Source organism: Hesperophylax consimilis, chromosome 1, assembly GCF_061612785.1.
Source record: "Hesperophylax consimilis isolate HC1 chromosome 1, BYU_Hcon_1.0, whole genome shotgun sequence".
NCBI classification, from domain to species: Eukaryota; Metazoa; Arthropoda; class Insecta; order Trichoptera; family Limnephilidae; genus Hesperophylax; species Hesperophylax consimilis.
Window position 1 is genome coordinate 31,065,420 of NC_142836.1, and position 18,398 is coordinate 31,083,817.

General features: G+C 35.5%; 1 protein-coding gene across 1 annotated transcript in view; it reads left to right on the top strand.

The window, feature by feature from the left end:
• rictor (rapamycin-insensitive companion of Tor) overlaps positions 1-18,398 on the top strand; it is a 47,725-nt gene that overhangs the window by 17,424 nt on the left and 11,903 nt on the right. The window contains exons 9-15 of the mRNA XM_089632279.1: positions 86-259; positions 4,364-4,572; positions 7,450-7,876; positions 11,884-12,053; positions 16,820-17,030; positions 17,177-18,099; positions 18,188-18,300. Of these exons, the coding sequence (XP_089488405.1) occupies positions 86-259; positions 4,364-4,572; positions 7,450-7,876; positions 11,884-12,053; positions 16,820-17,030; positions 17,177-18,099; positions 18,188-18,300 (2,227 nt within the window). The remainder of the gene's footprint in view (positions 1-85; positions 260-4,363; positions 4,573-7,449; positions 7,877-11,883; positions 12,054-16,819; positions 17,031-17,176; positions 18,100-18,187; positions 18,301-18,398) is intronic.

Sequence of the window (18,398 nt, forward strand, 5' to 3'; positions counted from 1 at the left end):
CTTATTGATACTATTAACTTATTGTAAATGCACCTCCTTTTATTGTCTCTCCGTAAGAGTGTTGTTGTATCTGTTGTACTTCCAGACGGGTGCGTGGGGAGTTGAGCAGGCCCTGGTGGTGCGGCGGCTGGTGCACTACTTGTGCCCCTCCTCCAACCGCTTCTCGCACACGGACCTGCTGCAGGCTGGGCCGCTGCACACGCGGGACCAAGCACTGGCCGCGCTCTATCTTGTCACCTACCTGCTGCAGCTGCAACAGGTGACCTAATATTTTTTTGGTTTCAAACGTTAGCCAAATATTGCCAGGTTACGAACATATTATAGTCGGAAAATCTTATATTACCTCCCTACGATGCGGGAGGGAAGTGAACTTGGGTAAAACACATACAATTGTGTCTCGTGACGCCGCACAAGACACAATTCATAATTTGAATGGCAGTGCTGCGGTAGTATCGCATTTTAACCATTTGGATGAAAATTCTTGGTTTCGGGAATATTCCCCAAAAATAAAATAATACTTACTGGAAAATTTATAAAGTAAATGGACTAACTCCCCGGTTAGTGCTGAGAATTTTTTTCTACTAAATGGGTAAATAAATTATTAAATAAGAATGTTATGTAACATATTTTTGATAAATTGTAAACAAAGGCATGAAAACACTAGGCTTCGTATTAAGAACAATTAAAAACTTTAACTCCATACAAGCCATTGAACTGTGCATGAAAACACTAGGCTTCGTATTAAGAACAATTAAAAACATTAACTCCATACAATCCATTAAACTGTTTTACATATCTCTAGTTAGAAGCATAATTGAATTTAACTCAGTAGTATGGTCTCCCTCTTAGAAAATTCACATTAATAACGTTGAGCGAATACAAAAAAAAATTCTACGTTTTATAAATTTTAAATTAAATATCCCACTAGAAGACTTAAAATATCATTTCTTATTAAATACTCTCAAAATACACACATTGGAAGACAGGCGTAAAATAAACGACTTAACTTTTTTATTCAAAATTCTAAACTCTAAATTCGACTGTCGCGAACTTCTGCAACTCATAAACTATCGAATACCTACAATAACAACACGACAAAATACACTATTCCACTGCAACACACATAAGCGCAATTACATTGCGAACTACCCAATACAACGGTTTCACACTATGGGAAATCAATACTTTGGTGATTTCGATATATTTAATATTAACTTTGCGAATTTTGTGGATCACGTAAAAGATTTATTTCAACACTATTCCAGAATGGAAGTTGTATTTTTGTAAACCAGTCAAATGGCTATATTTTTTAATTTATGTTGTTCTTTTTATTTTTGTTTCTTGCATATATTATTTTATTTCTTTCTCATATTTCAAAATTGTACCACCTACATGTAAAAGCCTTCTGGGCATTAAATAAATAAAATAAATAAATAAATAATTTGATCCCTTTCTTTATAATTTCAACATACATATATTTTTTTAAAAATCTGAATCTGGAATGCTTATCCCAAAAGCATATCGTTGCTTCCACCGCAAAATTACCTAACTGCAAAAATGTACTTTTACAGGAAAGCGAAAAAACCTTCCCATTTTAAAATTAGACTGATTTTTTTATTTTAATAAAAGACGTATCTAATGAATATTTATTTCCATTATATTTTATCTGGAAAAAATATATTTTTTTAAACAGTTTTGTGGCAGTGTTAGATAAGTAATTTTGCTTTGAAAATTTTTTTCACTTATGGAATTTTGCACGTAAAATTTACTACCTAGTAGTACTTCTAGAACAGAATATTTACATAATATTCGTGTTATAACACTAAAGTGACGAAAATAAAATATATCAACTACAAGATGAACAAAAAATTAAGAAATTAGACGTCTTCGGTCTATCAAATAATAATGATATTTGATAAAATAATATAAAAATAACACTGTTCTATGACACTTAAAATAATAATTAATGAAAAAGTTTTTCATAAAACTCCCAACAGAATTTCGGAAGGACACTTTTCAAGTCCTGGAGGTGGTCGAATTTTTCAATTTTGTTTAATTTTTATCTGTCTCTTATACAGCTGTGCTGGTTGAGCGTAGTCGATTAAGGTTGAAACTGGTGGCTTTAATAATGGCTTCCACGAATCATTATAATTAAGTTTAAAGTTAAGTCTACCAGCCAAATATTGCAAGCATCTTAAATCTGCTACTGTTGGGTCACCTCTTCTATGTCCTGGACGAATTGAACTATAGAAATTAACATCGTCATAATTCAAAAAATATTCGTAACTTAAATACTGAAGTGGGTTGAGAAATTCTAGCTTCTCTGCATACTCCCAGATAATCGGTTGGGAAGTAGATTTAGTTATTTTTAAGTTTTTGTTCGTTCGTTCATTAAACTATGGCAGCTATGTAATTCCATTTGGGCATGACCCTTTTCTAAATAGTTATGCTCTATTTCTATATTAATGTGAGTTAAACTTAATCTAAGTAGTGCGTTTGAAAGAGTTGTGTTTTTGTTTTGATAACCACAACCATCTGTGTACAAAACTATATTTTTGTTTGGGTGTTTGCTGCTATGTATGATTCTAAAACATTCACAAGTATTTTAGAAAATATATTGGCAATCAAACCCCCTTCACACTCATCCCATAGGTAGCAATAGCAATCCTTTGTTACCTTATTATAAATCGTATAATTGTGGACACAAAGTTTTGTTTTATAATAAAGTGCACTTGCTTTCAAAACAGGGGGCAAGTTTTACAGCTTGCATATCAATAGTGAACGTATGCCCTGCAATAATGTGACGGAAGCTTCGGTAGATTCTTTTAAAAAAATTATCATTACATTTCGCCCTTCTTCCATAATTGTATTATTATTGCGTCTGCGTAGTGGGACTTTCGAATTGGATTTGTGTGTGTGCATACCACTTTTGAAAGCTGTAATCTAATTTGTGATAGTAGCTGGATCTAAATCAAAAATACTGTCAAATGTTTTCTTACAAACTTGCTTTTTTTCTTCACCATTTTTCAAGTAGTAAACGTGAGAATATTGCCTTCTTGACTCTCACAGGCAGAAGGCCGCTTTGTAGGAATACTATCTGTTAAAGAGCTGATATATATTTTTTTCATATCCCGGTTCATATTTTACCAAAAATAAGTAAACATTTTTTGCCTCTGAATATCATTAAATTCATGACAATGTTTGTTTTTAGAAGTCAGGCATTTCTTTGAAGAACAAATAGGTGCCTGGGATTCACTCAACAAGTATTTTCTATCATTTTGTTTTTTAAACCCATATAATCCTTTCCCTGCATTCTCCTTCTTTTGTTAGTTTCTCTTGTAGATATTGTTACTATGCTCGTATAATTTTCCAAACTAACATTTTCAATATTGTCAACACTCGTACTCGGAGGAAATCGTTTTCCTTGGGACATCGCCATCAGAATTTGAATCATCTGAGCTACTGCATTCTAATGCAGCCTTGTAATCAGAATCTAGGTTAACAGATACATCTTTCTCTATTATTTTCAGAATTATATGAAATGTTACATTCTGGTACAGCTTCGTTATCCGGATCTAGATTTTCAGACACTTTTTCCTCAGTGATAATCATTTCATTAGTATTTAATTCATTCCCAGGATCATCGTAAGGAAATGTAATAATATCATCCATCAGCAGAAGTTGCTCAATATCAACGGCAGACAAGTTATTCTCATTCATTATGTATGATGCAAAATTTGATAACTGCTAAAAAAAATGGCGGTAACAAAAATATTCTAACTTGCAAAAATCTATAACAGACAAGTTCAATAAATTGTTATATTTAAACATAACTGACTAGTAATAAATGTATTTCATGTATAAAATGGATTTATAAATACCTTATATATTTGTCATAGTTCACTTTGCATGGTAAATTCTATTTAAAATTACAATTTCGGAGTTTGAATGCAGCGCAACACAATGCGTGAAATCTCTCAAGTTAAAATGGCAGTTAGATAATTTTGCAGGCACAAATGAGAAGCTGTCAGATAGGTAATTTAGTATTTGAATTTTGTTTTAAAAACCATATTTTTGTTAATTATATAATTTTGTATGGACATAAGGGTCATAATTGCAGACAAATTTGCATCATTAGTCCAAAAAGTGAAAATTGTCAGTTAGGTAATTTTGCGGTTGAAGCAACGAATATGCAAAACAAAAATCCCATGAATATTTATCTCAGCACATGCTTGTATATTAAGTATTAAAATGTACATTTTGCTATAGTTTTTCCATGATATTGACTTATTTATCAGTTAATAATGACTGAGTAACCCTCGGAAAGATCTTCATAGTCAATTAATGAATATATTTGTTGTAGTCGGAAGGGCTGCGACTCCTGGAGGAGCTGTTCCTAGATATCGCCACACAGGTGGAGGCCATCTCGGGGGCCCGCAGTGCCCACGAGTGCCTGTTCAGCCCACAGCACATGACCACCACTATGTGCCAGCTGTATTTCCTGCTCATTGGCCGCCTCTGCTCCACCCGGGTGGGACTGCGCATGTTCAGGGACACCGGCCTCTATGAAAGGTAACTCAAGTGCTTCTCTGGCTCTTCCCATTTAGGGCATATTGTCACTTTGAAAACAGTGAAGATGTGAGAGGAAGATTTCGATTCTGAATGGTTGTCTATGGCCCTTATATGCCCCTAAAAGTACCTACCACTCAGCTTGTTTTTCAATGAACTTGTTGATGTTTATTAAACTATTTGTATTTCTATGACTTTATTTATTATACTGTTATACTTGGTGGAATTATATATTATTAAAATAGAAAATAAAACATTTTTTAACTTATTTCCACTTTTTTATTTTACCACTACCGGTTTCATCCTATTATGGACATCTTCAGGCTGGCAATTGAAATTCTTTTGTTACAGAATTTATACAAAATTAGGTACACAATGTCAAGGTAGGTACATTGTAATTTAATAACCCAATAATATGTACCTACCTTGACATTGTGTACCTAATTTTGTATAAATTCTGTAACAAAAGAATTTCAATTGCCAGCCTGAAGATGTCCATAATAGGATGAAACCGGTAGTGGTAAAATAAAAAAGTGGAAATAAGTTAAAAAATGTTTTATTTTCTATTTTTATTTGTATTTCACAAATAAATTGATTTTCTTTACTCCATTTGAAGGAACTCAATTGTTTGTTAATGTGTGTGTTACTTATTCATGGCTCATAATTGGCGGCATTAAGTGTTTAGTTTGTATTGTAGTTTTATAATGTCTTTAAAAGGTTGAATGACTGTTTTGCAAGAAGCAACGTGGCAGAACTTTATAATTATTATAAAATATTGATTTTATCAAACTATTTGAAATTTTGTGTTGCAGTGGTCCTTTAACCCTTTTCGACTCTGGGCACCCTTGCATTCAGTTTTTCCAAAGGCTTCCTGTGTCAATTTTTTAAAGCAGCTGTTGATTTTTTGCAGGCATTGTTTGGTAAAATAAATTAAACACATTTCAGATCAGAAAAAAAAATGTCACTAAGGCCCTTCCCATGGATACGCTAGTATCTGATACTCGACAATTCAAGTATCTTGGTGACTACCACCATACATCTGCTTGGAGGTTCATACACAGGCGTACGTCGCTGGCATTTTGTAAACTCGTCGGCGACGCCATAACGACAAGTTGAGCGAGGTTGTTGCCACTCACTTTATTGAGACTTTAAGTATGGCATCACTTGTGTCAGACATTTTGTAAAAATGATTTATATCAATGTTAGGAACAAAACAGTCAACAAAAATGAGAGGATATAAAAATGACAGCTACGGCAACTGTTTGGTTGTGAGTAAAGTTATGAAAGCATTCTAGTTTTGACGTTTTGAGAACTCAACAATGAATGGTGGCGATGCAGATTTCGAGATTTCAGTAGCGACGTTTAAGGACTGTATGCGACAAGTTGTTTGTGACGTAAGTTCACAACATGAGTATCGGATACTTGTGTATCCCTACAGGAGAAGCAGGGCCGGCCCAGTGCAGACGCAATTGGAGCAGTCCATTCCATGTACTGACTTGCTAAGGCACCAAGGAGCCAAGGGGCCAAGGCACTGATAAAACCTAACATCTAATACAGCGCCTTTGAGGTTTTTACTAGCGCCAGACGCCATTTGGCTTAGGGCTGGCCCTCTCTAGATGGACCTAACAGTAAAGAGCTAAATTGAAAAGTGCATATTAAACTAATTACATTACAATTACGAATTATACGGACCAAGTATTTTGGTTTGTATAGTGCTATTTGATACATTGTCGTCGGGACACGGCATTTGCCGTTTTTCGCAGACTGTCGGTCAACTGCGGGACACGGCAAATGCCGTTTTTTTCGACTTTCGGTTTTTATATGGGTTAGTTATCCGCATGAAATAAAACGCCTTGAAGGGTAATTTGCTACCTGGGTGCTAGGCGACAGTCTGTCCACGTTATTTGAGATGCCTTGTCCGGATTGGCTAGTGTGCCGCTTGTAAAGGCGTCGCCACAAATCTAGAGCTTTTATGCGATCTCAATCTCCAGTTAAGTTTGAGTCCATTCACGTATTGGGCTATTTTTCATACCGCTCGCACTGTTTTGTTTACTGTTTGGTATTTTATTATTTGAATATATGTATGTATTAGCATTGTATAGGACTTTATCCCTACAAAAATTATTTTTATTTATTGTTTACTCAATTGTCATTGTTGTTATATACAAGCATATACTTGGAGGAATTTATGTGATACATGCACTTATAGTGTGTGATGGATTATCAACATATGAAGTGTACTGATTCCTTGAAAGAATAAATACTATGATTCATAAGTGGAATGGGCTCTTCAATTAGGCGAGGCAACCGCAAAAGACTCTTTTTTGACAAGAAGCAATTAAACTTGTGAGTTATTGAGTGTTCGCCTTCGGCCTTAGGCGACACTGTTCAATATTTACGCGATCAGATTTCACACAACCAGCGATTGTAAAATTGCGGGCATGGCAAATATATATTATTATTTATTTTATAACTATATGATATGAATAAACATGTTATCTTTTACATGGAATTCTCAAATATTGAATATTAAATGCTATTTACTAAATTAATATCAGGTTTTTATATTCAGCTTTGAAATGTGGTGATCAAATGTAAATGTAATCAAAGCAATTATAATTTATTTTTGATGATCAAATGTCATATCTGATTTCTTTGAAAATTTCAATCGAAAATATTTTTTGGTTTAGAAATTGTGTCAATTTTAAGAAAGCGATATATTTTTGCGCTAATCGCGAAAAACACCCGCTATAGGCTAGAGTCTATTGTTTGAAGCGCCCGACTATAATGTGTTAAAAGTGAATACTCACTTACAGGGGTGCTGTAACACCTGTTGTTTAGCTGGTTGTAAGAATGTTTTCTGTTTATTTCCCTCTGTAGCTTGCTTCGTCTGGCTACTACCACCCCCCACAGTTGCTACGTGAAGCTCATCATCTCCAGTCTAGACTACACCCTCAACTCCTACCCGCGCCAGATCCTCTTGAGGACGCTCCAGTGCAACATGGAGTCTTCTCGCCTGTATGCCACCCAGTTCCTCAATGTTCTTCTGAGAGCGCGCCAGAAGGCTAGCGAGATCAATAACAAGCACAACGGCCCTCGGAGAAGAAGCAACACCGATGTGGAACCTCCTTCACCGAGCGGGGTGGACATGGACATGTCTAGATCCTGGACTTCCTCGGGTTCGGTGGAGGTGTGCTCCGATATGGACGGCTGGATACTGGAACTGCTTGTGAAGCAAGCGAGGGATGAATCCAAGGCTGTTTCAATTTGTGCACTCGATATATTGGATGAAGCATGCAACGTACCGGTATGAAATACTCAAATATTGAATTATTTTTACATTTATTGGATACTACAATACTGAGGCTTACAACAGTAAGGATGAGGACAAGAATGAATTAATTAAATAAAATAAGTTTTCAAATTGCATGAGCACATGGTGAATGTTTTCAGATTAACGTAGAAATCAGGTAAATATTTTATTCCAGTAGCATTTAATTTATTATTAAGGGAATATGATAGGCAATTGGTGTGTTATAATGGAAAACAGCTATCAAACACGGCAAAAACTACCTTTCAAATGCCATTCCCAGACTTTATATTTTTTATTACCAAATAACAGACTATTCTTTTTACTCTGCTTAGATTTTTGTAATTAATGTAGACATTCAACCATAATAAATAAAACACTGATACACAATAAAACCCACATTTACAACTTCGATCTATGGTTTATAGCATTAATAATGATTGTAGACAATATTTTTTATTTAAAATATATAGATAATTCACATAATAATTCTTTGATGGGCGGATATAACAGTATAACTGCATTTTCGACCATTTAACCTGTCCGGTGGTGAGTTTCTGGAAAGAAAACGGTCCTGCTGGAGGAAGTTTTTTCAACAATCAAAATATAGAAAAAAATAAATGCCACCTCGTAGAGTATAAAAAAATAAAAATAAAACCCTTAGAAACTAGCACGAAAAAACAAATACTAAGCTATTTAGAAGGAAAAAATAAAAACAATTTTGCAGAAATCGCCAACCATCGAAATCGGAGCAGATTTTTGTTTTTACTTAATAAAAATCAGATTCACTTACCACAATTTTAATGAAGCCAAGGGGGGAAGAACGACTTTTTATACACACTAACATATACGTATTATTATTTACACTTATACTATTGTATTTTCATTATAAAAATTAAACATAGGTATACAATGTATATGCAGTCAATAATTACGATAAAAATAACACTATTCTAATTATTATGTACACTATATTAGGAATAAAATTGTCTTCACTAACTAATACTGCTTTTTCGTATGGTAGTCTTCGAAACATGGATATACGTAAAATGCAAGATTGCAGTCGGTGCACATATATTTCGTGTCACTTCTTTTTTGAGCTCGAACTGCTGTATGTCTACACACATGGCATTGTCGTTGAGTTCAGTTTCTAACGGGAATATTTGCTCTTATACCTGAGTTAGTTGAATCGAATTCATGAATAATGGGCGTAAACTTACCCTGATCCCATTTACGATGATCAACTTTTCTCTTTTTGGATGTTGAACAACTAGGGAAAGTTTCATCCCCATCAGATTCGTCGGATGAGCTATCTGAATGTATTGGCAAATCATAAAGATCCTCGTAAACATCTTCATCTTCACTTTCGATTAAAATGTCAGCAATGTCTTGTTCATTCAAAGGGTTAACCATTTTTTTATAAAAGTAAAATATATAAATTGAACTAGTTATCAATACGAATCACAAAGTCAAATCACAGTAAAACACTGTCCAAATTATGAATAACCTAAAATAATAAAATGTCAATGATAATAACACTTTGTAGTCGGGCGTTTCAAACAATAGACTCTAGCCTATAGCGGATGTTTTTCGCGATTAGCACAAAAATATATCCTCATCCCTTTCGTTAGTATCTGAAGAAATTTTTGAAGGGTAAAAGAAAATATCAATTAAATAAATTCCACTAAAAACACGTCTGTTTTGTAACTCTGTATATCATAACTAAAGCACGTGTATATTAGCGCCACTCTATCTTCACAAGTAACGAGTACCGGGAATACATCCAATTGCTAAACAATTTTTGTGTTATCTCTCATTCAGGAAATGATTATTGTCATAACATCCTCGGGATTATCTCATAAAAGTAAAGGTCCAATGAATTTATAAGACGCCATAAAAATATAATAGGTACTCATATTCCCAGTTCAACTAACAAACAATCTTTGAAATTTAACACGATAAAATTGCCTAATTATTACGCGCAATCTCTCATTGAGCTGCGCAAAAGTATGTGTGTATATAAAAGAAACAACGGCTTATCTTTTTTTTTGTTACATGTGTGTGTAGTTTGTAATGTCTTCAAGCGTTTAGATTAAATAGTCACGGGAAATAATGGGGTAACTTTACCTTCCTCGCCTTTGAAGTGGAGCCGGCGTAAAGGATATTTTTACCCGTCCCGCCGATAAGCACCAGTCGGCCGCGAGGAAAAATACCATTCCCGCTCATAGTGTGTATACAGTATAACGAATAATATTTCAAATAGTTCATAACACTAAGATTCACTATTGAATTTTGTTCAAACTGTCAAAAACTGTATTCAAACTGAAAACAAACACTGTCGGTACAATATATGTAATAAATATTCACATTCAAACACGTGAGGTAATTTTTAATGCAAGATGATTAGGTTATTCAGTGTAAAAACAAACAAAAACCACAAATTTCACTTCACAAAAGACGTCACTCGCAATAAAAATGTTGTTTACCACCAACTGCCAGACGGTGACGTCACGGAATATTTTAATTGTGAATAACTCCGTTGGTAATGTACCTAAATCGATAAAAACTTTTGCAAGTTATGACAAATTGTCCCTAGATAGCAGTAACTATCGGTTTTCCGGAAGAAATTCAATAGTTAATTAATTTTAGGCGCAACCGTACGGGTACGGTCATACTCCTTACGAGGATTTTTTTTCTCACCGTACCTGTACGGTCATACCACCGGACAGGTTAACGATTTATATGAGAAAATGTGTCTTGTGTATGCCGGCATCAATGGTATTAACAGTATAGTTACACCAGTACTCAAAACATAACGTACGTTAAATGGTCAAAAATGCAGTTATACTGTTATGTCCGCCCATCAAAGAATTGTTCTTGTATCTTAAGTGTGCTATCTAGGAAGCATTAAATTACATAACATTATTCTTGTCCCGATAATATGGGCAATCAATGTGCCATAAACAGTTGTTATATATACATGTACCGTTATCAATGTACATAGTAATTTCTTCCGGGTTCCATTTACGTGACATTTTAAGAAAAAAATGCGCGGGAGAGACTGGCTATTGTCCTACGGGCGCGGTGGTAGGGGTAAGACACTACCCTGCGGAGATAGCTTTCCCGTCTATCTCTGGGACAGTGTCTTGGTTCATTGTCCTGTATTCCAAACTACTTTTACTACTACTACTAGGACAGTGGGTCCGGAGCTGGGGCAAAACAGTATTGTACTGTCCTCATGTGATCGCTGCATAATCCAGAATGTTAAAATGTAAAGCTTTGAATTTAGCTGTTTCTGGTTTTATTGTATATGTACTTTAGGCATGCATTTTAGGATTGTTAGTGAATATTTTGGCATTGATAGTGCAAATTTTTATTGCAATGTCTATTAAACCCTCAGGTCTCTGGCACATTCTGTCAGAAGGTCGGAGTACTTCCACTTTGTAATAAAATCCAAATAAATGGAATAATTCTGAACATATCCAAAAACTAAACACTGTTTTTGGAAGGTGGTGAAATATGCTTTCAAATGTTATTATTAGATACTAAAACAAAATTTTGAATGCAAATATAAAAAAATTTAAACATAGCTCACCTTAGGTTTTTTCGTTAAACACTGAACTTAAATTACTGATATTGAAAAAACTCACACATTAACAAATGCATTATAAACATTATAGTTATTTCATAAATTTTACTCGAATTGCGGTCAGAACCTTTGGTTTTCATATAGGTATATTTTAATTCTTTATTTATTTTTTAAATTTATAAAAATATTTTTTATTTTTATTTTATTTATTCAATTTAATAATAATACATTGTAGTTAATACAGGTTAAAAAAGGTAGATCTGCAAAGCTACCACATGGCTGCGGTTCTGTGGTTAAATTCTAGATTTTGAACATAAAGCATGGTGTTTTCTCTTTCTAACACTATTTAGATGATATGTCTAACCATGAGACCAAATTAGCCTGAGGGGTTAATTATTAAATCCATTTGACGCAGGCGTACCTGAACAAGCTGGTGAGCATGAAGCCCCGCGTGAAAGACCTGGGCGACAAGGGCTATCTGCTGTGGATCCGCTTTGCAGGCACACAGGCTGGCTTCCAGGCGCTGACGGAGGCCGGCTACGTGCGCCGGCAGATACGCTACTGGGTGGAGCACTATAACTATAGGTCAGTAATTTGTGAACTTTCCTCCTTGACATACTATTTTTTTGTTGTATATAATGTCCTTACTGACTACTCAAAAGCAAACGTCGAACCTATTATATCTCCGGGGTTTCTCACAAACTCTTTGATTGAATGTAACACCGTCTTCAACAAAGTCTTCATCTTGATTATTAGTAAGCGGTTGGAATAATATGGACCCCGACCTTGAGGTCCCCCCTTATTTATTACCACTTCGGTACTCTACAATACTACAGATAAAGCCATCTAGGTGTGCTCATACATTGTTGTGCTTGTAGATAACTACCAAAGAGGTTTCTCTATAGTAAGAGGATGAATAAGGCAAATGGCAGTGTCTTTGTATGTAGCAAACATCCTGATCCGAAGGAACTGGATAAAGACAGTAGGAACAGAGATGTCAGGTGGCAGGGCTTTAGCGCTGATAATGATTGTTCTGATAGGGTAGATGATTCTTCCCTTTGATGACATTAAGAAGAAGTGTTAAACATGTGCTTGGTTTTTCATGTTTTAAACAATTTATTTATTTTATTTATTTATTTAACGCCCAGAGGGCTTTTACATGGTTGGTAGTATACATAATTTTAATTTGACAGATACTTTAAAAGTTACAAAAAAAAATTACATTTGATAAAAGCTATGCAACAAGTCATACAAACACAAGAAACAAAAACAGAAAATTACAGCCATTTGTAGATTTACATGATGTGTTTAGGAGTATTGTTGAAATAAATGTTTTAACCGGTCAGCAACGTAAGCAGATATACACGATAAAATAACGATAGCAGTCAAGTACAATAAGCGTGTTTACACGTCAACGCGTGTGTTTCCACAAAAATCGTCATAACTCCGTTATTCTTCTAGTGACATCCCTAAAACAAAAAGTAGAATATTCGTATTGAATGAAGCTTCACATCTCTATTCAAAGTTATCCATAGAAACCCGTAAAAAGACCTACTCAGTGGAAGCAAATTTTACCCGCCAAATCGTAAAACGACGCCAAGAAAGCCGTTTGACGTGCCGACCCGCCTCCCACATATCCCAGTTTTAACGTGAAATTTTATCGAAAATGGCCCGGTAAGTATTTGTTTATTATAGTAATATATATTTGCTATGCTTTTGTGATATTGTTTCTTTGTTTGAAGTGTTTTTTCTTGTATAATTAGATGCATTTATATTGCGAGTCATGTCCACCGAATTCGCGCTTGAAATGCGCCAAGATTTTAGCAAGTTTAATTATTTTTTTAAAAATATATTTTGTATGAAATGGTCAAAAAGTGAAGTGACAGAATTGTTTATTGTACATTTGTACGATGAAATAAGTGTTTTTTTTTTTACATTATCCGTGATTTTAGTATCGTTTTTACATAAAACATTACAGGTGAGTCATTTTTACAATTTTTTCATGTTTCCATTCTAAATTTAAATATTTACAAATGTTAATATTTATTTATGATACAACAATTTGAAAGCCTATTTTGTAACCTTTCTAAAACAGTTTTTACTATTCGGCTCCGTTCAGTAATGTTTCATTTATAGAGCTTTGATTGTGAGGCGGTAATAACACAACGTTTTCGTGAAATTGACATTTCGGTAAAGACATCTTAGCTTCAAGTTCGCGAAAAGTCGGAGGGGTTAAATGATCCACAAAACTTGCCAAGTTGGTATTGAATATGTCAACATCACCCAAGTAATGATTTCCCATTTCCCATTTATTTGAAATAAAATTTATTTATTTGTTGACGCCCCAAGGTTTTTAACATAGAATAAGTCTTAGGACGCGTTGTTTCGGAGAATTTGAACAATTCATCAAATTTCAACATTCATTTTCGGGTTCTGTGACAGTCCTATTCATGTTCTGTTATTATAGAATTATTGGCTTGACAAAACTCGAAAATTAACTTTGAAATTTGAAGAATTGTTCAAATTCTTTGAAACAACCCGTCCTTAATAAATTACGTTAGTGCATTAAAATTATGAAACAATGTTATATTTAAACCCGGTAATGTTGATTAAATATATGTGTAGCGATTGACACTACTAGTATGTTCCAGAAAAAACACCCATATTTAAATGCACAGTTTTGGTAACTTCTAGTCGTTTTTTGTTTCGCAAAATACTTTGTCTTACGTAGCGTGTCTACCGGCCGACGCCGCGTACAAGTACTTATTTGCTATGTCCTGAGCAAAACTACTCGCAACAATAATGTTGCTGGTTTGGCGAAGTGAATTACGCGCACTCACCAGAAGGGTCTAGACCAGTGGCGGCCAGCTAATATGTGCTCCCGAGCGCCGAACAACCAACAAGATTTCCGACATGGCTAATCACAATACGAAACTCGGTTCGGTTATAATATCTCATTCAAAAGGTACCTACTTATTAAGCGCGCTTAACTTGCAGACCGACTTTGACTTGTGCCTATGTTCGTAGCAGTTCGTTTTCGATTGCGATCCAAAATTTAACTGCTTTGTCGCATATTCTGTGGAACAGTCGAAAGCGTGGGTCCATACCATTACATACTATTCTTTGCAAATAATACCATATCAAGAACGGCGTTCGGAGTTTTACCACCACATCAGAAGGAACGGTTTATTCAGTAGAAAGTTAAACTAAAACGCGTATGTTTGATATTATTGTCGATATCGTTGTTTCAATTTACCATCTGCTATTTTTCAGCGAATGTTACGCTTCTTCGATACAAGCATACAGGATAAAACTTGTCATTAAGAGATGAGTGATGGTCAGATTACTTATTATCAGTTCAGTCAGTACTCGCCGTTGCCAGGCATTGTCTCTTGAATTTAAAACTTTTCTTACTCTGAGAAAGTTTTGAAGTTTAATTGCAGGTTATATCGATCTTGTATATCAATTATTAATAAGGCATATCAATTGCATGTTATACTAATTTATGATTACTTTTGTGTTTGTTCAACGTATAAATTAAGAATGAGTTTGAATGTGGAATACATTAAGAATAATAGGTCGAGTTTTGAAAACAAAGTGATAATAAAAAATGCCGGTCCACCTAAAACCTGAACTGATAATAAAACAAGAGTGCAAATCTGGATCGAAGAAGTTTACTCGATCATTTAACAAAACAATGTATAACAAAGCTTGTAGCTCTGTGCATGTGATCAATTGAATAGTTTATTTTGTTTTACGTGTTTAATTTACGATGTTGATTCAGTTTGGACAATCAGCGGTGTTACTGATGTAACTCACCTTTCTGAAAAAATCAAAAACATAATTCTTATCATTTACATTTACAAAAAGTTTTGAGCTTAAAGGTTTTAGGAAAAGTTGACATCAGAATGCAATTGGATTCAGGCTACCGTGCCTAAGGTAAACACCATAGTGAGCTATTTAATTGAAAAACCGATACAGGTCAAATTTCCCAGAACATGATTTCAATGTGACGCTTAAAACGTATGACTTCCTAAATAAAGTTCAGTACCTAAAAGGTAAACTCTGTGCAATTTACGCCCGCGACGATTTTTCAAAAACTAACGGCGCTTTATCAATTTCATAACTTTTTTATAGTACTTGTTTATTAGAAGACTTTCCCGAGACTGTGAAATTACTAAAACTTTTGTGCACCATTCATGACCTTTGGAATGACCTCAGTTGAAAGCTAAAGATGTTTCTCAACGTTAAAAAGAATAAAATCTTTTAACACGTTGAGCCAGGACAGACTGAACGCACTATCAGTGTTAAGCATTGATAGAGGTCTTTGCTAAACAAAATGAACAGAGAATAGAACTTCTTTATAAATAGGTGTACCTTTATTTAATTTATTTTATGACTTAATGTTGTAATCCGGTGAACCCCCACATATTTTGACCACCGGCCGCCACTGGTCTAGACAAAGGCTCTAGGCATAATTCAACGCTCCGGAAACGTCTAGAAGGATCTAGTTCCAGCTAGTGCCCGTAGTTTACCTGCGGGCTCTCATACCTACTAATGCCACCGGCCGGACTGTATAAAATAAGCCCGACGCAGCGAGCAGTTATTATTCAGTATTCAGTCTTCAGTCAACTACTACCGCGCTAGAAACCTTGACCTAGATATCGCCCGCATTCCATAGTATTTCGCATAGTAAACGCGTAGATATTGTGATTGCAATAATAAACGCTGCATCTGAGTTAAACAAGACTTTTTATTTTGTACACTAAGATATGCCTAGAGTAAAAACTTGAGTATTAATATGGTAATTATTAACATAAATAGTCAAAAAGAAGATAATATTAGAGAAACGAAATATTACAAATTTATGATTTTAGTACGAAATAAATGAAAATATCAACAGAATTGAATTTATTTCCAAGCCTATATTTATTTATAGCCTCTACTGGGGAATGAATGAAATAGTTTGGTTTCTATGAATAAACAAAAAATAGCTCTGGAAGCTTAGTTTTACCATTTGGTACACGTTATTATGTTATTAGATTTTTTAAGTCAAGTGCATCCATTAAGCCATTAACTAATTTGTATAAAAGTACCAAATTGTTCATGGTTCTTCTGTAAGATAAGTCCGTTAAATCAAGTAATTTCATAAAATTATCATAATTCATTTGTTCAATGGTTTATAGTTGTATAGTTTGTTTTATGTAAATAGTTAGGATAAATTAATAATAGTAAAACTTTGTGTTTTAGTCTCTCAATTTTCATTTTATGTGCAGTATGGGGACCAAATAATGGAATTGTATCCTAAATTACTTCTTACTATGGCAGTATGTTATGTTTTCTTATTATAGATACACCCGCTTGGTAGAGGGGGAGATCCACGAATGTCTGACTTTACTGCAGCGCGCCGAAGACGGCAGATACCGGCGCCGCGTCAGCACAGGTCCGGCCCCCCCGCGCCACCACACGCCCCCGCCCCCGCACTTGTACGCCCAGCTGGCCCTGCACCACAACGGCCGGGACATGCTTGCCCGCCACGGCGATCTGGCGGTTCTCACCGAGGTATTATTACTATTGATATGGAGACGCTAATGTCCCCAGTTCAGCAGGGTTATAGTTGGATGATTGGCAATGTCTCCTGACTCCACGAGGTGGCCCACCAGCTATTTTAGCCTTCTTTCCATTATTAAGTAACTGTTTATTTCCAGTGCGTCAAGCAAGGGCTGTGCTCAAACGATCAAGAAGTGATGGATCTCAAGTCTGCAATGTGGGCGTGCGGGCATACGGCTACATCCTCTACCGGCATAGAACTTCTTACCTCCCTTGGAGAAATGGACAGCAACGTGTTTGCTGACACCGTGAAGCTCGCCCAAAACTGCCCCGTCTACTCCATCAGGGGAACAGCTTTCTACGTCCTTGGTCTTATGGGCTGTACTTACGAAGGGGCCAAAGTTCTGTACGGCTTAGGTTGGCTGTGTGTTCAACACAACCGTCACGAACGATGGCCAATCATTCACGAACAAACGTGGCTGACTAAAACTGCTTCGGAAGATCAAATGTACCCAAACATGTTTAAGGGTAGCTTATCACCTGAACACAGGAAGACTGTAGATACCGAAACCAGTGATAACTCTGACAAGACAGAACACAGCGTGGCAGAGAGCTGCCAGTCTGAGAATACTAAAGGGAAGTCAATGGTTACTTCCGCTACCATGGAGCATTCTCTCACTGAGGAGAGCTGTGATAGTTGTGACGGGGACATCCTCGATGACAAGCCGCACCTAGACAAGAGCAACATAAGATCAGTGAGTGAGAGCTCTGACAGACCAGAGAAAAGACACAAATGCCAGACTCTCCCGCAGAGGTTCTATCCGGGCGCCAGAAAACACCAACGATCTCTTTCTGAATCCAAAACTGTGGACAAATTGAAAACTGATGGGGATTCCACTGAAAATGTTTATGAGAGATCTTTCTACATCGGACCCATATCTGAAAATCGACCAATGATAGGAAGACTGAACTCTTTCGACCTGTGGAATGAAGGTGTCCTGAGAAGAATCAGAAACACCAGTGAGTCTAGTACCTCGGGAGTTAGCAGCTGTGATTCTGTGCTTGGCAAATATGTATATAAGTAAGTACATACCCTTATTATTTTGCCGCCTTTATCTATGTAGGTACTAGCTCTGTGAGTTAGCTAAAATCCTTGTTTAATTTTTTAGCGATAGGATTCTAACACTGAGTCCTATCCCGAGTTCCTCGAGTCTATCCGCTGTGAAAAGTATAATATCTAATAAGAGACAGACTGAAGCCACTCGACGGATTTCATTTCACAGTAAGTAGATCAGCTCTTACATACAGTTATTTATTTACTTTGCAAAAGAAGCATTAAAACCAATACATTGCAAAAGCGATAATGAAAATTACAAAAAA